Source organism: Dipodomys merriami, unplaced genomic scaffold (genome assembly GCF_024711535.1).
Source record: "Dipodomys merriami isolate MVZ:Mamm:240054 unplaced genomic scaffold, mDipMer1.0.p SCAF_1636, whole genome shotgun sequence".
Lineage (NCBI taxonomy): Eukaryota > Metazoa > Chordata > Mammalia > Rodentia > Heteromyidae > Dipodomys > Dipodomys merriami.
In genome coordinates, this window is record NW_027202978.1 from 106080 (window position 1) to 121989 (window position 15910).

General features: G+C 42.4%; 1 protein-coding gene across 9 annotated transcripts in view; it reads left to right on the forward strand.

Moving 5' to 3' along the window:
• LOC138828778 (endogenous retrovirus group K member 18 Env polyprotein-like) overlaps positions 1 to 15873 on the forward strand; it is a 49447-nt gene extending 33574 nt beyond the window's left edge. For 5 of the 9 annotated variants that reach the window (XM_070024919.1, XM_070024920.1, XM_070024917.1 and 2 more), the window contains 3 exons: positions 1555 to 1639; positions 5106 to 5326; positions 6413 to 8366. In XM_070024919.1, coding sequence (XP_069881020.1) covers positions 1572 to 1639; positions 5106 to 5326; positions 6413 to 6708 — 585 coding nt within the window. In that variant the 5' untranslated portion in view covers positions 1555 to 1571 and the 3' untranslated portion in view covers positions 6709 to 8366. Of the gene's footprint in view, positions 1 to 1554; positions 1644 to 5105; positions 8367 to 14446 lie in introns of those variants that run through there. The other 4 variants (XR_011372352.1, XR_011372350.1, XR_011372349.1 and 1 more) reach the window with 4 other exon arrangements.
• The last annotated feature ends 37 nt before the right edge of the window (positions 15874 to 15910 follow it).

Sequence of the window (15910 nt, forward strand, 5' to 3'; positions counted from 1 at the left end):
AAATGTACAGGCCTTTTCTTGGGCTACAGCAGCATAGCCTGTTTAACACCCTGGTTTATAAAAGCATTTTCTGTCTGGCAGAGGAATGCCTACCTATGTAGGCCTTTAGACAGATCTCAATAGGAACATAATCTCAGCTCTACAAGCTTTTCAACAGATGAATTTAACCAGCTCAAAAGTTACTGCCAATTAGGACTTTGAGGAGATACAGGGGTTTTGGGATTTACATTCTACAATCTTAGCTTTTATTACCCACTATCACAGATCTCTGGAAAGTTTTGCCCAGTTAGACCAACATGGGTGATAGGCATGTTTACAAACTTATCTTTCTATGACCTTCTGGCTTGATCAATTTTTTGGAGGACCAAGCTCAAGTAACTCAGGATCTGATACCACTTTTGTCATCCAAACATTTGTTTGTAATTGCCTCTGGATGTTTTAACATTGTCAGGGTCCCTGGAGTGCCTTTCTTATGTTGGGATAAATACATCTTTGGCACTTTCCTTGGTCAGTCGCTGGACTTGAACTCAGGGTTTGAGTGCTGTCCCTCAGCTCTCCAGCTCAGGACTAGCACTTGGCCACTTTAAACTCCAAAACAACTCAGCTTTGAGCACTCTGTTGGCAGATTAGAGATGACAATCTCACAGGGACTTTAGTCTGCCTGTGCCTGGACTGGCTTCAAACTGCAGATCAATGAGTTTTTTTTTTTTTTTTTTTTTTTTTTTTTACAAACAGTCACTTTTACTCCAATTAAAAGCAACAAAGATGGTCATTGGAAGTAGTTTTTTTTTTTTTTTTTTTTTTTTGTCGGTCATGGGGCTTGAACTCTGGGCCTGGGCGCTGTCCCTCAGCTCTTCAGCTCAAGGCGAGCGCTCTACCACTTGAGCTACAGAGCCACTTCCGGTTTTCTGGTGGTTTATTGGAGATAGGAGTCTCACGGTCTTTCCTGCCCGGGCTGGCTTTGAACCGTGATCCTCAGATCTCAGCCTCCTGAGTAGCTAGGATTACAGGCGTGAGCCACCAGCGCCCGGCTGGAAGTAGTTTTATAAGCATGGTTTTACTTATTAAATTACATTTGACAAACTTGTCCTATCTTTTACTGTGGGCCTTCCGGCAACTGTTACAAAAAATTTTAGGGGCAAACTAGAATAATCCTATTTCTTTTTACTTTGAAATAAACCTTTAGGAAAATTTTATCTTTTAAACTTGTCTGGGAGGCCAGCCACTCCCCACAACTTCTCAAATTTTTGCAAGGGGGATGTCATTTTAAATCCTTTTTGTAAAGTTATTTTAATTTGCATTTAAATGCATCATTGAAACACTGGGCTGTATATTCTTTGCCTGTAGGCTGTCCTGTGGGCAGTGAATAGAAAGAGTGGCCATATTTTTTTTCTGCAGTCTTTGTTACCTTTAGGAATTTACCTCCAATTGTAAAATAGTATAGAAATCAATTTCTATCCTTTGCTCATACACCCCGTATGGTCTAACTTCTGGCGATGAACATTTACAGAACCAAATATCTAATGTGTCTTGTGTTTTACCCTTAATTAACAGGCTTTTGGTCATGTGAGATGAAGCAAGGCCAGAGTCTGAGAGAGACTGTGGCATCTCCCAACATGTATGGACTGTTGCACCTCCTGTTGGTAACCTGCAATATTTCTACATATACTGGTTAGAGACCTGGTTTACACTGGCTTTTGCAGGCTGGTGCCACTGGTTTAGGCAGCTGTGACTGGGCATAGTCACTCTGGTCCCTTGATCTTAATTGAAGTTGATCGGCACACAGGGGAGAAAACAGAGAATGAAACCCTTAGCTTTAGTTTACTAGCCATGGTCAGTGAACAATAGTTAACTCTTAGCATAAATGGACATAGGAATGACATAATTCACAGCAAACTTAGTTACCAATTTCATTTACTTTGTAAAGGACATTGTCTTTTTTAAGTCCTTTTCCAAGGTCTTTTAAAACTGCCTGTTTTTTCTTTGGCTTAGTCAGGTCACAAAGTTTTAAAGCAATTTAGATTAATTCACAGCTTCCATTGACAAAGATTTTTAGTAGGCAGAGTAACCTTGAAACCATAATCACTTACATATAGTCAAATAAGACACAGACAGACATGTTTGTGCACAGATTATAGAGCGTGCTTAGATTTTAAAATAGACTTTTAAAGTTTTGAAATTTTAGTGGAACTAATTTTCTAATTATGATGGAACCATGTGGTCATTTTAAAATACAAAACTTTGCCAACAAGAAACCTAGTGAACAGGAGGCAATAGGAACATACACTTGGCCTAGCATAATGGCACCACAGGACAGGGGAGGAGGAAGGGGTAGTACTAAGCTGAAGTACCAAGATGCCAATTTGGCACATCCACCACTTGCTCAATGCTAGAGAGAAGATTAATACACTTTTGGTAATATCCAAACTTGTTGGCCTTTATTTCAGGGAGTTTAGACTTAAACTCACCCATTTTCTATCTAATGAGTAGAAACAAGCAATTACTGGTTACATTCTTCCAGGGCTTAACCAAAGCGTTTAGCATATGAAATACTTGTGAAAGAGGTTACAAGCAGGTAATTTTGGCAAGAGGCAAAGTTTAAGGGGAGGGAGAGAGAGAGAGAGAGAGAGAGCTACTTGCTCAAGCACTCTCAGAAGTGGAGTTTTAAATGTGGGGCCAAATTTAATGATGGGGACTCAACAGCCCTCCAAGGCCAGGTGGCCTTAATGTAAAGAAATTTAGTGTCCTTCCCATGGTAAGTGACCTGAAGCCATGTGCCTAGAGTAGAGTGTCCTCTGCAGTGCAGGTTGGCTCCTAAATAGGTGGTGGCCCCACCAGTGGAGACTGTCCTTATGTTGGTCCAAGGTGGGTCCTTGGGCCATGGTAGGCCTCTAGTGGCTAATTCCAGCACTTGGCCAAGTTTTTGGTCAGATGGTGAGGGTGGGGCTCAGTTAGCCCAGAAAGGCTCAGGTGGCCTTACCACTGATATTGGAATCAGAAACCCTGACCTCAGACAAACTTGTCACTTACCCTGGAGTGGGAATTAATTAGTGGGGCTGGATGGGCTGGTAGAGCACTCAGTCAGGAGAAAGTTACCTTGATGGTCCTCTGGTGACTGGAGTGAAGGATCTCAGAATAGGTCCCAGGGCAGCTGTTTGAACTCCCTTCTGAAGTGCAGGGGGAGCAAATGCACTGGGGAACCTATCCCAGTATGGAGCCACCAGTGAAAGAGGATCAGACACATCCATCCTATGGGACCATGCAGAGGCAGGCAGGCAAAGGAGAAAGATTATTACAAGGTTTATTAGAGGAGCCATATTTCCCCCAAGAGGGAGCACATGACCTCCATCATCATCCTGGTAGCAGAAGTATCTGAGAGAAAAGGAAGTGAGGTAGATGGGAGTTCAGGTGGGTCTGGGTGGAGAGAGGGAGAGACCAGTTGTATGGAGGGAACTCCAGAAATGGGAGGGGGCCCAGATGAGGGTGGAGCTGAGGACCAAAGGTGAGCGATCTACAAACTGCAGTTCAAAGCCAGTCCAGGCAGAGAAAGATTATCATCTCTAACTAGCCAGCAGAGTGCCAAAAAAGCGGGCAGAGTTGCTTTGGAGTCCGAAGTGGCAAAGTGCAATCCTTGCACTGGAGAGCTGAAAAACAGCACTCAGGCACTAAGTTCAAGTCCAGTGACCAAGGGAAATGTCAAGGTTGCGTTTACCCTAACATAGAAAGAGGCACTCCTGGGACTTTGGCAATAATGTTTGGCTCTTCTAAAATTGATCAGAGCTGGAGGTCATGGCAAGCTACTTTATAAGCATGCATAACTGGGCAAGAACTTGTCAACCATTTGTAATAGTTGGCTGTAAAAGGCTGAGGTTGTGAATTGTGGGGAATAGCTTAAATCCAAACTGCTCTGTATGTGCTTAAAACCCTAATTGGCAGTAAATTCTGGGCTGACACTAAACAAATAAATTTGTTTAAGAATAAAATATGAAATTGTTAGGACCAGATCAAAAGTAAAGAGATAGGGTATTAATCAGAACAAGGAAGGAGAAAATTCAAATTTAACTGAGACAAATAAGTCCCAGGTAAGCAGAGAAACATTGGTATAAACACCAAAATAAAACAAAATTGTGGTCTGATAATTACTAAAAAGATCATTTATATCAGGATTTAGACCAAATGTTAAATTTTCAAAGATAAGGGCTTAAGTAGAGAGTTAAGCACCAGGAGCTACACTAAACATCTGTATTCCAAAGGATGGCCTGCCTGTCCCACCTAGGCTATTTGAGGAGCTAAACAATGCTTTCGCCCATTTGGGGAGGTAATGTTTTCCTAGGATTTCAAGGTAAGACTTGTCCCACCTCCAGGCCTTGAAGCTGGGTGCAATGCCCCCATCTCCAGCCTAGATACCAGGATGTCTACAGGCAGTTGTGTGGACTCAACCACCCTATTTGCCTTGATGCAATTTGTAATCACTAACTGTTAGGTCTGCTTTTATAACTTGTTTGTCAATTACAAAACTGCCACTGAACACCTACAAGTGGAACTTCTTATGGAGCTTACCTTTAAACATCCTAGACTATTTAAATCTTTTACAAACCAAAGTACTAAACAGGCTATGCTGCTATAGCCGCCCCCCAAAGGGTCCATACAGTTATGAAAAGTTAAAAAATTATGCCTAAACTCTAGTTTGGAATAAAATGTAATTAGTAAAAAGTTGTCACCTTGACAAACTACCCCACACCATATTCTAAAAGCCAGTGTACAATCAGAAAAATATTAGGGGAGTTTACTAAAGTTAGTCCCTAGGTAAAACTTCTTTAATGAACCTGTGTAGACTAATGCCAACTGTTTACACACCCATAAAACATTTAAGCTTCAATTATTAAAAAAACAAAAAAGGGGAATCCCCAAGGGAACTTTTGCCTTAACCTTATTTACTCTAAATTTTTAAAATTTCACTCAAAGTGATCCTTTCACTAAAGCTGAAAAGCATTTTATCCCTCTAGCACCACCTCACTATCTATTCCCATATGGTTTAAAAAATTTAATCAATGAAGAATAAGACTAATGCCCCATAAGTGAAAATAGCGTTTCTATCATTCCAGATGGATCTACTGGCAACATCTGGGTCCCTTTTTGACTCATCCGACCTCCAGAGAAGCAAAAACAACACAACACAACCCTGAGGAAGAACATCTAGTACGCAGATTTGCAGACCTAAGGTTGAAGTCTGGAGGAAGCCATCATCCTTATCTTAAGAAAACCAGCTTGACCCCAGCAACATGGGGTCAGAATAAGGTGTTGACACAAGACCGAAGCCACCCTGGTCAGTACAAAAACCCCTAGAATACCTGAATATCTGTTTTGGCCATGATTGCACTGCTTGTGAATACTTCTGCAGTGAGTAGTGAACATGCATATTGGGCCTATGTCACTCACCGACCATTGTTAAAATTAGTGGATTAGCTAGACCAAGGTCCGGTGGCGTATACAAATGACAGCATGTATTTTCCTCCACCATGGGATCATGCAGACCCTACTCATCCAGGTGAGGAAGGCATACCTTATATTATTTCCTTAGGATTTGAGTCTTTACCACTGTGTTTAGGGACATCACCTTGCTTACCAACCAGAAGACAGGTATGGGCATACATCTTGCCTGATGATAAAATCAACAATCATATGGGGCTATTCAGCACAATTTCCTTAAATTTTATTGGTAAGGATCATTCTTATACAAATAAGACTGGGCGACCACCTAACCTAGTATGCCAGGACATTAATTATTGAATTTTGTTTATGTTTCTATTCAGTGGTCTCAGTGTCAAAACCCTAGAGGAAAGATTATACAGCATAATGATAACATCTCATTTATAGATTGAGGTCCTCATGGATGTTTCATTGCCAATTATTCTGAAAAGCATGTTGGTGATTGGTATACTAATAATTCTTCTGATGGTGACGTCTATACAATGGAGTTATAAATCATGTAGAACCCATTGGCTTGCTCACCTGACATGATGGAGGCCTTGTGCCTCGTAGGCCACATATAAACTTCAGGGGACACTTAGGGCCTGAGCAGTGGCATTTATAAAACTTGCCACCCAATTTTATACAACTCAGAATTGGATTGGTCACTTTACTAGGGCCCATGAGGCAAATTATACATTTTACAGGAACCATTCTTTTACTGTACAGGGTTGTATTAAACTTTCCTATGTCCTAGCCCACAGGGACAGTGTCAATCAATGAGAACCCACGCAGCCTGGACTCTTTACATGCTTAAATCATACTATTTCTTTTAATATGCCTTCTCAGTCTCTCCTGATATTAAGATCTCGCTTAGGGGTCTGGGTGCCTGTTAACCTCACCCGACCTTGGCAGGAGAGCCCCACTGTTGGTTTGTTGACAGGAGTCTTCCAGCAACTGCTGAAGAGAACTAGGAGATTCCTGGGTCTGAGTGTAGCTGTGATCCTTGAAATGACTGCTATCACCATGACTGCTGCGACTGCCGGAGTGGCCCTGCATTCCTCCATCCAAACCAAGGACTTTGTAGAGAAGTGGCTGGACTGTCACCAGCTATGGACTCATCAGCACAATATTAAACAGGACATTGATTCCCGTCTGAACACCCTGCAACACACGGTGCAGTGGATGGGAGACCAGATAATTGATCTGCAGAAACAGCTAACCTTCAAGTGTGATTAGAGCTCAATAAACTGTGCATCACTCCTACTTGATTCAACACTTCTAACATTACTTGGCAGGGACTTCACTACCACCTGCCAGTCTTGCAAGGAAATTTGACTTGGGACATCCACTAGTTACAGCAGGAAGTCATTGAGACTTTCTTGGCACAACTCCCTGGGGTGGGATATGAAGGTCTGGCTGAGGGAATTGCATCTGTGCTAAACCAATTGGACCCTCGAACCTGGTGGCACAGTTTTACCCATAGTGTTTCTACAGGATTGATTGCATTATGTCTTGTCAAGATATTGCTGTCTACATTCCAAAATAGTTTCTGCAAATCCCTTCTGCAAAGGATCTCTTGCTTACGGTTGTACTTAAAAAACAAAAAAGGGGGGAGATGTCAGAGGCATCAACCGGCATAACCCCATCTGTTGCTGTTTCCACAACGGGATCTGGGAACACGATGTGTGGTATAGGCAAGAAGGGACTACACCATGTGGGTATAGACAAAATTTATTGGAACATCACATGCTTATATACAGCACACAAGCAGGAGAAGTAAATCTTCAGTCAGGGGCAGAGAGTTAAACAGTTTTATGGGAGCACAGACAATGAGAGTTTAAACAGAAAAAGCTAATCCTTGTCAACAAATGTGGAGCAGTTCCACTAAACAAGGTTGTAAAAGTAGGTAAAGCACAGGTGATTTACACATGGGGGGGGGGTCTCCAGGCATTGTTCTACGTGGTTAAGTAGATGAAGCACGAATGGTACTTTGAGCAAACCATTACCTGAGTCTTGCACCGGGGCAGAACCTTTGCCCAGCATGGAGGAAAGGGTGTCCCTTCCTCCCCGAGAAGAATTGGTAGTGGTCCTGTGGCTCAGGTGGTAGGGCACTTGCTTTCAGCTGAAGAGCTGAGGGACAGCGTCCAGGCCCAGAGTTCAAGCCCCACAACCAACAAAAATAAATAAATTGGAAGGAAGGGATGCATGTCTGTATCCACCCTCAGGGCACACAGGTGCTCAAATGGGGTTTTGCAGGCCTATGCCTCCAACACCCATATGAACCCCTCTCCTTCTGCTCCCACTCCAGCTCCCAGATCTTAGGCAGATTGGGTGGAAGGGGGCTGTGTCAGTCCTGGAGTTTTTCTCCACCTCTGGCTGTGCCTGAGCAGCTGCAGGAGCCCTGGCCCATGCTGCACGAGGCAGCAACAACTGCTGCAGTCGCTGCTGCAAGTTTGGCCATTTGGCTCCACTCCTGCCTGGTTGCCCTGACACTGGAGGAGTCTCGCTGGCTCCTTTGCTGTTTCACACTGCACCTCCAGCCTAGGGATGAGCCCAGGAAGCTCGGCGCTGGAGCCTTTGAGGCCTGAGGTCAGCCACTGGAGGGATTTGGAGGGGCTGCCCTGCCTGCAGGGTCTGGCCTGAGGAGCCTGTGCCCCAGTCATGGCTGCTTGCTGCTCAGAAGAAGCGGCGGTGGAGCTGGCCTGTAGCCGGCTTGCTTGCTCCCTCCGAGGCTCTTACAGTTGTGTTACTGGCAGAACAATATCCCAACTGCTCTAGTACTATTTTATTGTATTTTAAAAATAAAAGACTTCATGGGCCCCATAAGTGCTTTATGAAATATGACTGGCAGCCGCTATTTAAATAAATGTGAGAATTCAGGAGTTTTTCTTTTATCTTCCTAAGTGATTTTTTTTGTCTGTCTTGGGACTTGAACTCTTGGCCGGGGTACTGCTGTCCCTTAGCTCTTCAGCTAAAGGCTAGCACTCTACCACTTGAGCCACAGGACCACTTAGGTTTTCTGGTGGTTTATTGGAGATAAGAGTCTCATGGTCTTTCCTGCACTGGTTGGATTTGAATCTCGATCCTCAGATCTCAGCTTCCTGAGTGGCTAGGATTACAGGCAGGAGCCACTTGTGCCCAGCTCTAAGTGATCATTTTAAAGGCTAAGCATAATAGATCACTCCTGTAGTACCATCTACTTGGGAGGCATAGATTGAGAGGATTGCAATCCAAGATCAACCCAGGCAAAAAGTGAGATCTGATCACAATCATCAAGCTGGGCTGATTCCAATAATCTCAGCTAGATGGGAGGCTGGTCCTGGGATGGGAAGAAAACAGGATGCCCTAACTTAAAAACTAAAGTACAAAAAGGCCGTAGTGTGGATTAAGAGTTAAACACCTGCCTAAGCATGAAATCCTTTGTATAAACCCTAGTACTGAGAAAAGGAGGGAGGGAGGAAAGCAGGAAGGGATATAGGGGAGGGAGAGAGATGTTATTTCATTAATTTTACATTTTTCCTAACACCATTCATTTTGAGTTTCTTTTGCTCAAGACTAGCACTCTGCCACTCAAGCCTCAGTACCACTTCCAGCCTTTCTCTTTATGTGGTACTGAGGAACCAAACCCAGGACTTCATGTATGTGCTAGGCCAGCACTCTATTACTAAGCCACATTCCCAGTCCTTCTTTTATTTTGTAAGATGAGCTTTGGTTTTGTGTTCTTCTCTTGGCATGGAACTTAGGCTAGTCTCAACCTAACTTCTGACTCAGCCTCCTAAATTCAGAGATTGCAAACATAGATCACCATACTCAGCTCAGGATTCCTTTGAGAGAATCATCTTTTCAGAGACAGAGTTATTCTGTCTTCCTTGGATTGGATGGCCTTTTGCTTTTGGCATTGTGTTAATCCCATTTCTTGTCTTGATATATTTCTCCTTCTAGATCAATAGAAAATTTTCAGCTTCCCAACTTGAAGCCTATTGGTCTCATCCAATAATATCACAAAATTGGTGAATACCATTACCTGGCATCATGGGCATGCCAGCCAGCTAAAACTCAGCTATCAGATGGGCTTGGGCTTCAACAATGCAGGCATTTCTCTGCATAATCTGAAAACTGTCATAGATAATGTTGGTTTATTCCATCCTGTTTTCAGCTGCTTGCCATTCTGAGCTTTGTATGTTTTTGCTTTCTTTTATTTATTTATTTATTTATTTTTGAGTCATAGGCCTTGATCTCTGGGCTTGGCTTGGGTGATGTCCCTGAGCTTTTCAACTCAAGGCTAGCACTCTACGACTTGAGCCACAGAGCCACTTCTGGTTTTCTGGTGGTTTATTGGAGATAGGAGTCTCACGGACTTTCCTCCCTGGGCTGGCTTTGAACCACGATCCTCAGATCTCAGACTTCTAAGTAGCTAGGATTACAGGTGTGAGCCACCTGTACCCGGCCCTGACTGAATCTTGAAAAGAGAAGACAGGAATAGGTCAAGAGACACACATTATCAAAATGGGGATGGGAGGGATCGAGAGTCCTGACTGAGCAGTGGATCCATATAAAGTCTGATCAGACTTACTCCAAACATGAAGGAACATCTTCAGTCTGGATGTTGGATGCCTCTAAACATTGTCAGGGACATGAAAGGAGCAGGGTTGGGTTGAAGGTTTAGGGAGCACTGTGGGATGAAGTGTCATTAAAAACTCAGCTCTGGGGCTGGGAAGTTGGCTCAGTGGTAGAGCTCTTGCCTTGCATGCCTGAGTCCCGGGGGTTCGATTCTTCAGCACCATATAAGCAAAATGGAAAGCCGGAAGTGGCGCTTTGGCTCAAGTGGTAGAGCACTATCCTTGAGCTGAAGAGCTGAGGGACAGGGCACAGGCCCAGAGTTCAGGCCCCACAACCGGACCCTCCCCCCCAAAAATAAAACTCTCAGTTCTGACAGCACAGATCAAGTGTATGTCTTGGGAGTCCCCTGTTGTGCTGTGGCAATGCTCTTCCTGTGTATGTCTGCCTAGAGGGGGAGGTGTTTGCTCCTCATTTGTCATTAATTCTAGAGGACAGAGGAGCCCCATGAGTCCAGTAAACAGATGCTTTCTGGCAGCTTCTCACAGTGTTTCCTCCAGGCAGCACCATGCTCTTTACTTGCTCTGATGAGGCAGCTGCATATGGGTCTGCAGGAATTTCTTGTCAAGAAATTAGAGAGTCATTCATTCATTACTCTATAACAAAGAGTGGCAATGCCTAACTATAGGTTGCTTTGTTATTCCAATGTGTGTGCTACTGGCACTGGCTTGTCTCTTCAGTCTGCACAGGCTCAGGACAATACTATAGTCAGCTCGGACACACCAGCTTACACCCAGTCACTACTCAGAATGTGATGTCAAAGCTACTCCTGGTAATAGATGACAAGGCTGTTTAAATCAGAATAAGATCACAGCAGAATGCACTACGATATCTTTTTGCTCCTCTGATTTTACAGCTTCTAAGCTAGTGTTTCCTGGCTTCCTATCCTTGTGGCGTAGTATGAGAGCCATCTAGGTTGTTGCAATGCATCAGCCAGGAGAAGGGTGTCTATAGTCAGAGAATGACACAAAAAATAGCATCTGTGGTGAGGTTAGACTTGGTGTTGGATTATAATTAAGCTAGTTCTGCAAAGCTGGGAAGCATGGAAATGGACTGCCATTGTGAAATGGACATGGGATAATTTAGGAGACAACAAGGATCTGAGTAGCTCTCACCTGTAATCCTAGCTACTCAGGATGCTGTGATCTGAGTACTGAGGTTCAGAGACAACCTAGGCACAAATATCAGATAGTTTCTTTCTTCCAATTAACTAGCAAAAATGAACTAGAGCTGTGGCTGAAGTACTAGCCATAAGAAAAAGAGCTAAGGGTCAGCACTGAACACATGCTAGCATGAAAAAAATGAGAAAGACATAAGAAGGGAAATTACAAGAAACTTACTGTGAACAATTAGACCTCTAATTATCTTTCTTTTTATTAGCAAGTATTGGTTGTACAAGAAGGAGGTTGTGACGTTCCCATACATGGATACAATGTATCACAGTCATACCCACTCCATCACCTACCCAGTCTTATTTCCAGTTAACACTAAAAAGCCAGAAGCAGTGAGGTAGCTCAAGTGGAAGAGTCCCAGCCTTGAGCAAAAATCTGAAGTGACATTACCAGGTCCTGAGTTGAAGCCCTAGTACAAGGACCACCACACCCAACAAAAATAAAATATTCCATGGGAATGAATGTAGATCTTGTAACATACAACTACAGAAAATAGTAATGTCTGGCATTGAGCTCCCTTAAATTATAAATAACATGAGGAAACAAAGGTCCAAAGTCTTTTTGAATAGCATTTTATTTTCTGAGGATAACAGAATAACAAGACATTGTTATTGTCTGTTCTGTCACATGGTGTTAGATATAAGTATGAGATACTCTGCAGGAAGAACCTCTGTGCAACTTCTGAGGAAACAGAAGTTGGCTGTTCTTTTAAGGGTGAAGGAAATACTTTGTATCTTTTGATGGCGGTGAATCTATGGGAAATCATCAACCTATTAAAAAAACTAGATATAGTTATAGAATTATATCATCTTATATTAAGAAAGGTCATTAAAGGCACTTTAAAACTAAACAAAGAGGGGCTGGGAAGGTGTCTGAATGGTAGAGTGCTTGCCTCACATGCATGAGGCCCTGGGTTCAATTCCTCAGAACCACATAAGCAGAAAAGCAGAAAGTGGTACTGTGGCTCAAGTGGTAGAGCACTAGCCTTGAGCTGAAAAGCTGAGGGACAGCTCCCAGGCCCTTTGTTCAGACCCCATGGCCAACAAAATACATACATACATACATACTTACATAAACTAAGAATAAGAACTTTAAGAGCGTAAACTAATAGAAATGGAATATAACTTAAATAGCAATCTACAAATTTATACTGTTAAATTCATTGAGTACTTAAACAAATGGGGAAATTCAATTCTTTCCCATAATAGATTGTTAACTGAAGAATATAATTTGAGTGAGGGAATTTTGTGTAGATGCCTATTACATATCATCTAATAGAAATGCCATGTAAGCCAGAACACAGAAGCCTCCCACAGGACATAGTGCTGTCTGAAAATGAACTCATGGAAAAATGGTACAAAACCTCGTTCAGAAGTCATACTAAAATTTTTCTGTGTATATGCTGATCCTGGGGTTAGAACTGAGGGCTTGGGTGCTGTCTTTGAGCTAATTTTGCTCAAGACTAGTGCTGTGCCACTTGAGTCACAGCACCACTTCCAGGAGTGTTTTAGTAGTTTTTTGGAGATGAGTCTCATGGACTTTCTTTCATGGGCTGGCTTCAAACATTGGTCTTCAGATCTCCACCTCCTGAGCAGCTAAGGCTATAGGCATGATCCAGCAGTGCTGGGCTCCAAACTGACAATTTTCTCTCAAGAAATATCACTTCACACTGAAATAGTGAATCCAAATAGCTCATAATGGAACAAGGAATAATATTTCCACAGCAACCTATAGTGGATCTATTCGCATATACTGTGACAGATACCAAATGTTCCCAAATCAAATCTACCCTAACCATTTTTCTCTCATAGACCCTTCTTAAAGCAATTTCAGCAGGTTTTGTTAGTTTGTTTTGTGCTTATTCTAGGTCTTGAACTCGGGGCTTGAGTACCATATCTATGCTCCTTTTGCTTAATCTTAGCATGCTACCACATGAGCTACAACCCATTTCCTTTCTTTTGGTAGTTTTTTTTTTTTTTTTTTTTTTTTTGTCGGTCGTGGGGCTTGAACTCTGGGCCTGGGCGCTGTCCCTCAGCTCTTCAGCTCAAGGCGAGCGCTCTACCACTTGAGCTACAGCGCCACTTCCGGTTTTCTGGTGGTTTTTATTGGAGATAGGAGTCTCACGGTCTCTCCTGCCCGGGCTGGCTTTGAACCGCGATCCTCAGATCTCAGCCTCCTGAGTAGCTAGGATTACAGGCGTGAGCCACCAGCGCCCGGCCTTTTGGTAGTTTTTTGGAGATAAGACTCACTGATTTTTCCTGCTTACAACCTTCTGAATAGATAGGATTAAAGTTGTGAGCCACTTTCCCCCACCTTCATTGTTTACTTTTGTAGGAGCACATAAAGTACTTCCACCACATTTGTCCATTTGCCCTTCCCTTCACAATGCTACCCCCACCAAAAACCTTATAATAGATTTCTTAATCCTTTGATTAAAGTAAACTAAGCAAAGAGACAATTAAAAATGATATGCTATGTCTTAGGTTGCCTTGATCTTAGCAGAGTATCACTTCAAGTTAAAACTGATTAACAAAAATTGAAGAAAAATACCGAGGAGACTCAAAATTGAACAAAGTAAATCCTAATCTTCAAGTTTCAGGTCTCCAAGTAAAAGGAAAGCAGAAACTGTTGTTGGGAGTTCCAGGTAACCAGTGAGGCTTGATAGTCAAAAGTGATGTGTGATCCTGAAGTCTGAGGGGAGTATGAGCAGTACTAATGTATAAGTGTTTAAAATCCCTCACTTCAATGGTTATGCTGGGGTGAAGTTGAGAATGTCCTTGTTCAAGGTTTTGGGTATCATCATATTTATGACTTCATGAAATCCCATAACATCATGATGCCTCTTCCTGAAAATTCATTGAGTAATCCTAGCTACTCAGAAGGCTGAGATCTGAGCATCATGGTTTAGTTATCTCCAATTAATCACCAAAAAGATGGAAGTGGAACTGCAGCTCAAGTGGAAAATCACTAACCTTGAGGGGGAAAAAAAGCAAACAAGAACAGATTCTAAGCCCTGAGTTCAAGTCCTAGCAGTGGGGATGGGGAGAGTTTGATTGAGAAGGAAGACAAAAGACAGTCAAAGCCAAGAGTAAAGTAGGCCCTAAAAGTTCAGAGATTACAACCTAGAATGCCTTTAACCAAGGATGCTTGTCTTAGTTGGGTTTTTCTTATTGTGATTTTTATAGGCAAACAGCATTGAATTGGAGAAAAAATAGCTTTCTCAACCTAAACCAAATATCAAAATGAAGAAAAAGTCTATCTTGTGCAAGCCTATAAAGCAGGAGTTACTGGAGGGGAATGAAGAAAGCCTAAAGAAGAGCTCAGCATCCCAGAGAATGGTGTGTCAGACCAGGAAAGCAAAGAGGAGGACCAGGAGCCAGAATCATCATGTGACCTCAACTCTGTGGATATGTGCAGAGTCATGTGTTCACTCACTAACTCTTAGGATTTTGTCATGGCTAGGACACTAAACTCGCTCCTTACTCAAATTTTCCCTTTCATCTGCTTGATCTCAAAACTTCTTAACTTGGGTGGCATTTTTTGTGCTTTTGAAAATTTTATTATTTCTCAAAAACAGCCTTTGAAGTGTTAAAAGGACATCTGGGTGAATAAAGTGGAAATATTCGAGTTTGGTTAAAAAAAAAATGAATGAACTGAGGCAGTTGGAAGACCATGGGAAGAGGTGTAATAAGAATAGTCTCTTACGTGGGAAAAGTCTTAGCAGTTTTACCTTCAGCTCCATCTGTAAGAAACCATTAACATTCTCTATTAGTAGAGTTATTATTTGTATAATTAAATTTGGAATTGGCACTTGATGATCCAAATATTAAGTACCATGTCCCCTGAGCAAAGTTTAGGTTGTTTGATATAAAGTTGAAGAGCCTACAAGTTTAAATTTTTCTTTAATATAATAAGTAACAGACTATTTTTCAAAATCTACTTGGTATGGCGAACTTGAATTGCTAGGCCTGGTAATACTTTTCATTGTAGGAACAACTAGTTTTTCTACATAGCTCTTACCCTATACCCTGATGCCCTACTCTGCTTTGTTAGCCTTGTCCAGTACTTTGGGATGTAGTCCTTTGGTTTATTTTTATCATTCTAAAGCTAGTCTCTATCATCATAGATATGTCAGAATTGGCATGTTGGTCTAAATATCTGGTAATAAATCTATTTCTTCCACTGTTAACCCCACAGACATCTTTAGGTAGAAAAATGTTGTTTCCTGCTCTTTGCCTTAGCACCATCTTCCTAGAAAAAACAGCACCATGAGAGCCAAGTAGAGGAAGCGAATGCGCAGGCTGAAGGGCAAAAGAAGAAAGATGAGGCAGAGGTCTAAGTAAACCAGTTTGTGCACCCATCAAGGCCAGAGGAGCAGGAGGAATAAGGAATGCCATAGGCTGGGACGCTGAGATGTTGGACTGCATGCCGCTGTGATTTCCCAGTGGATCCAGAACTTTCATTGCCAAGATCATCTCTGAAAGACACACCTTGCTCATAACCAAGCATCCCCTGATGATCCTGTGCCCCAGACCTGTGACATTCTGGACTAGTTCTGTTCATAGTTGTGGCCAAGTGTGACACATGTACAATAAACCATCTCTTTTGCTGTTGCAAGAAAAAAACAGAAAGAAAAATGTTGTTTCCTT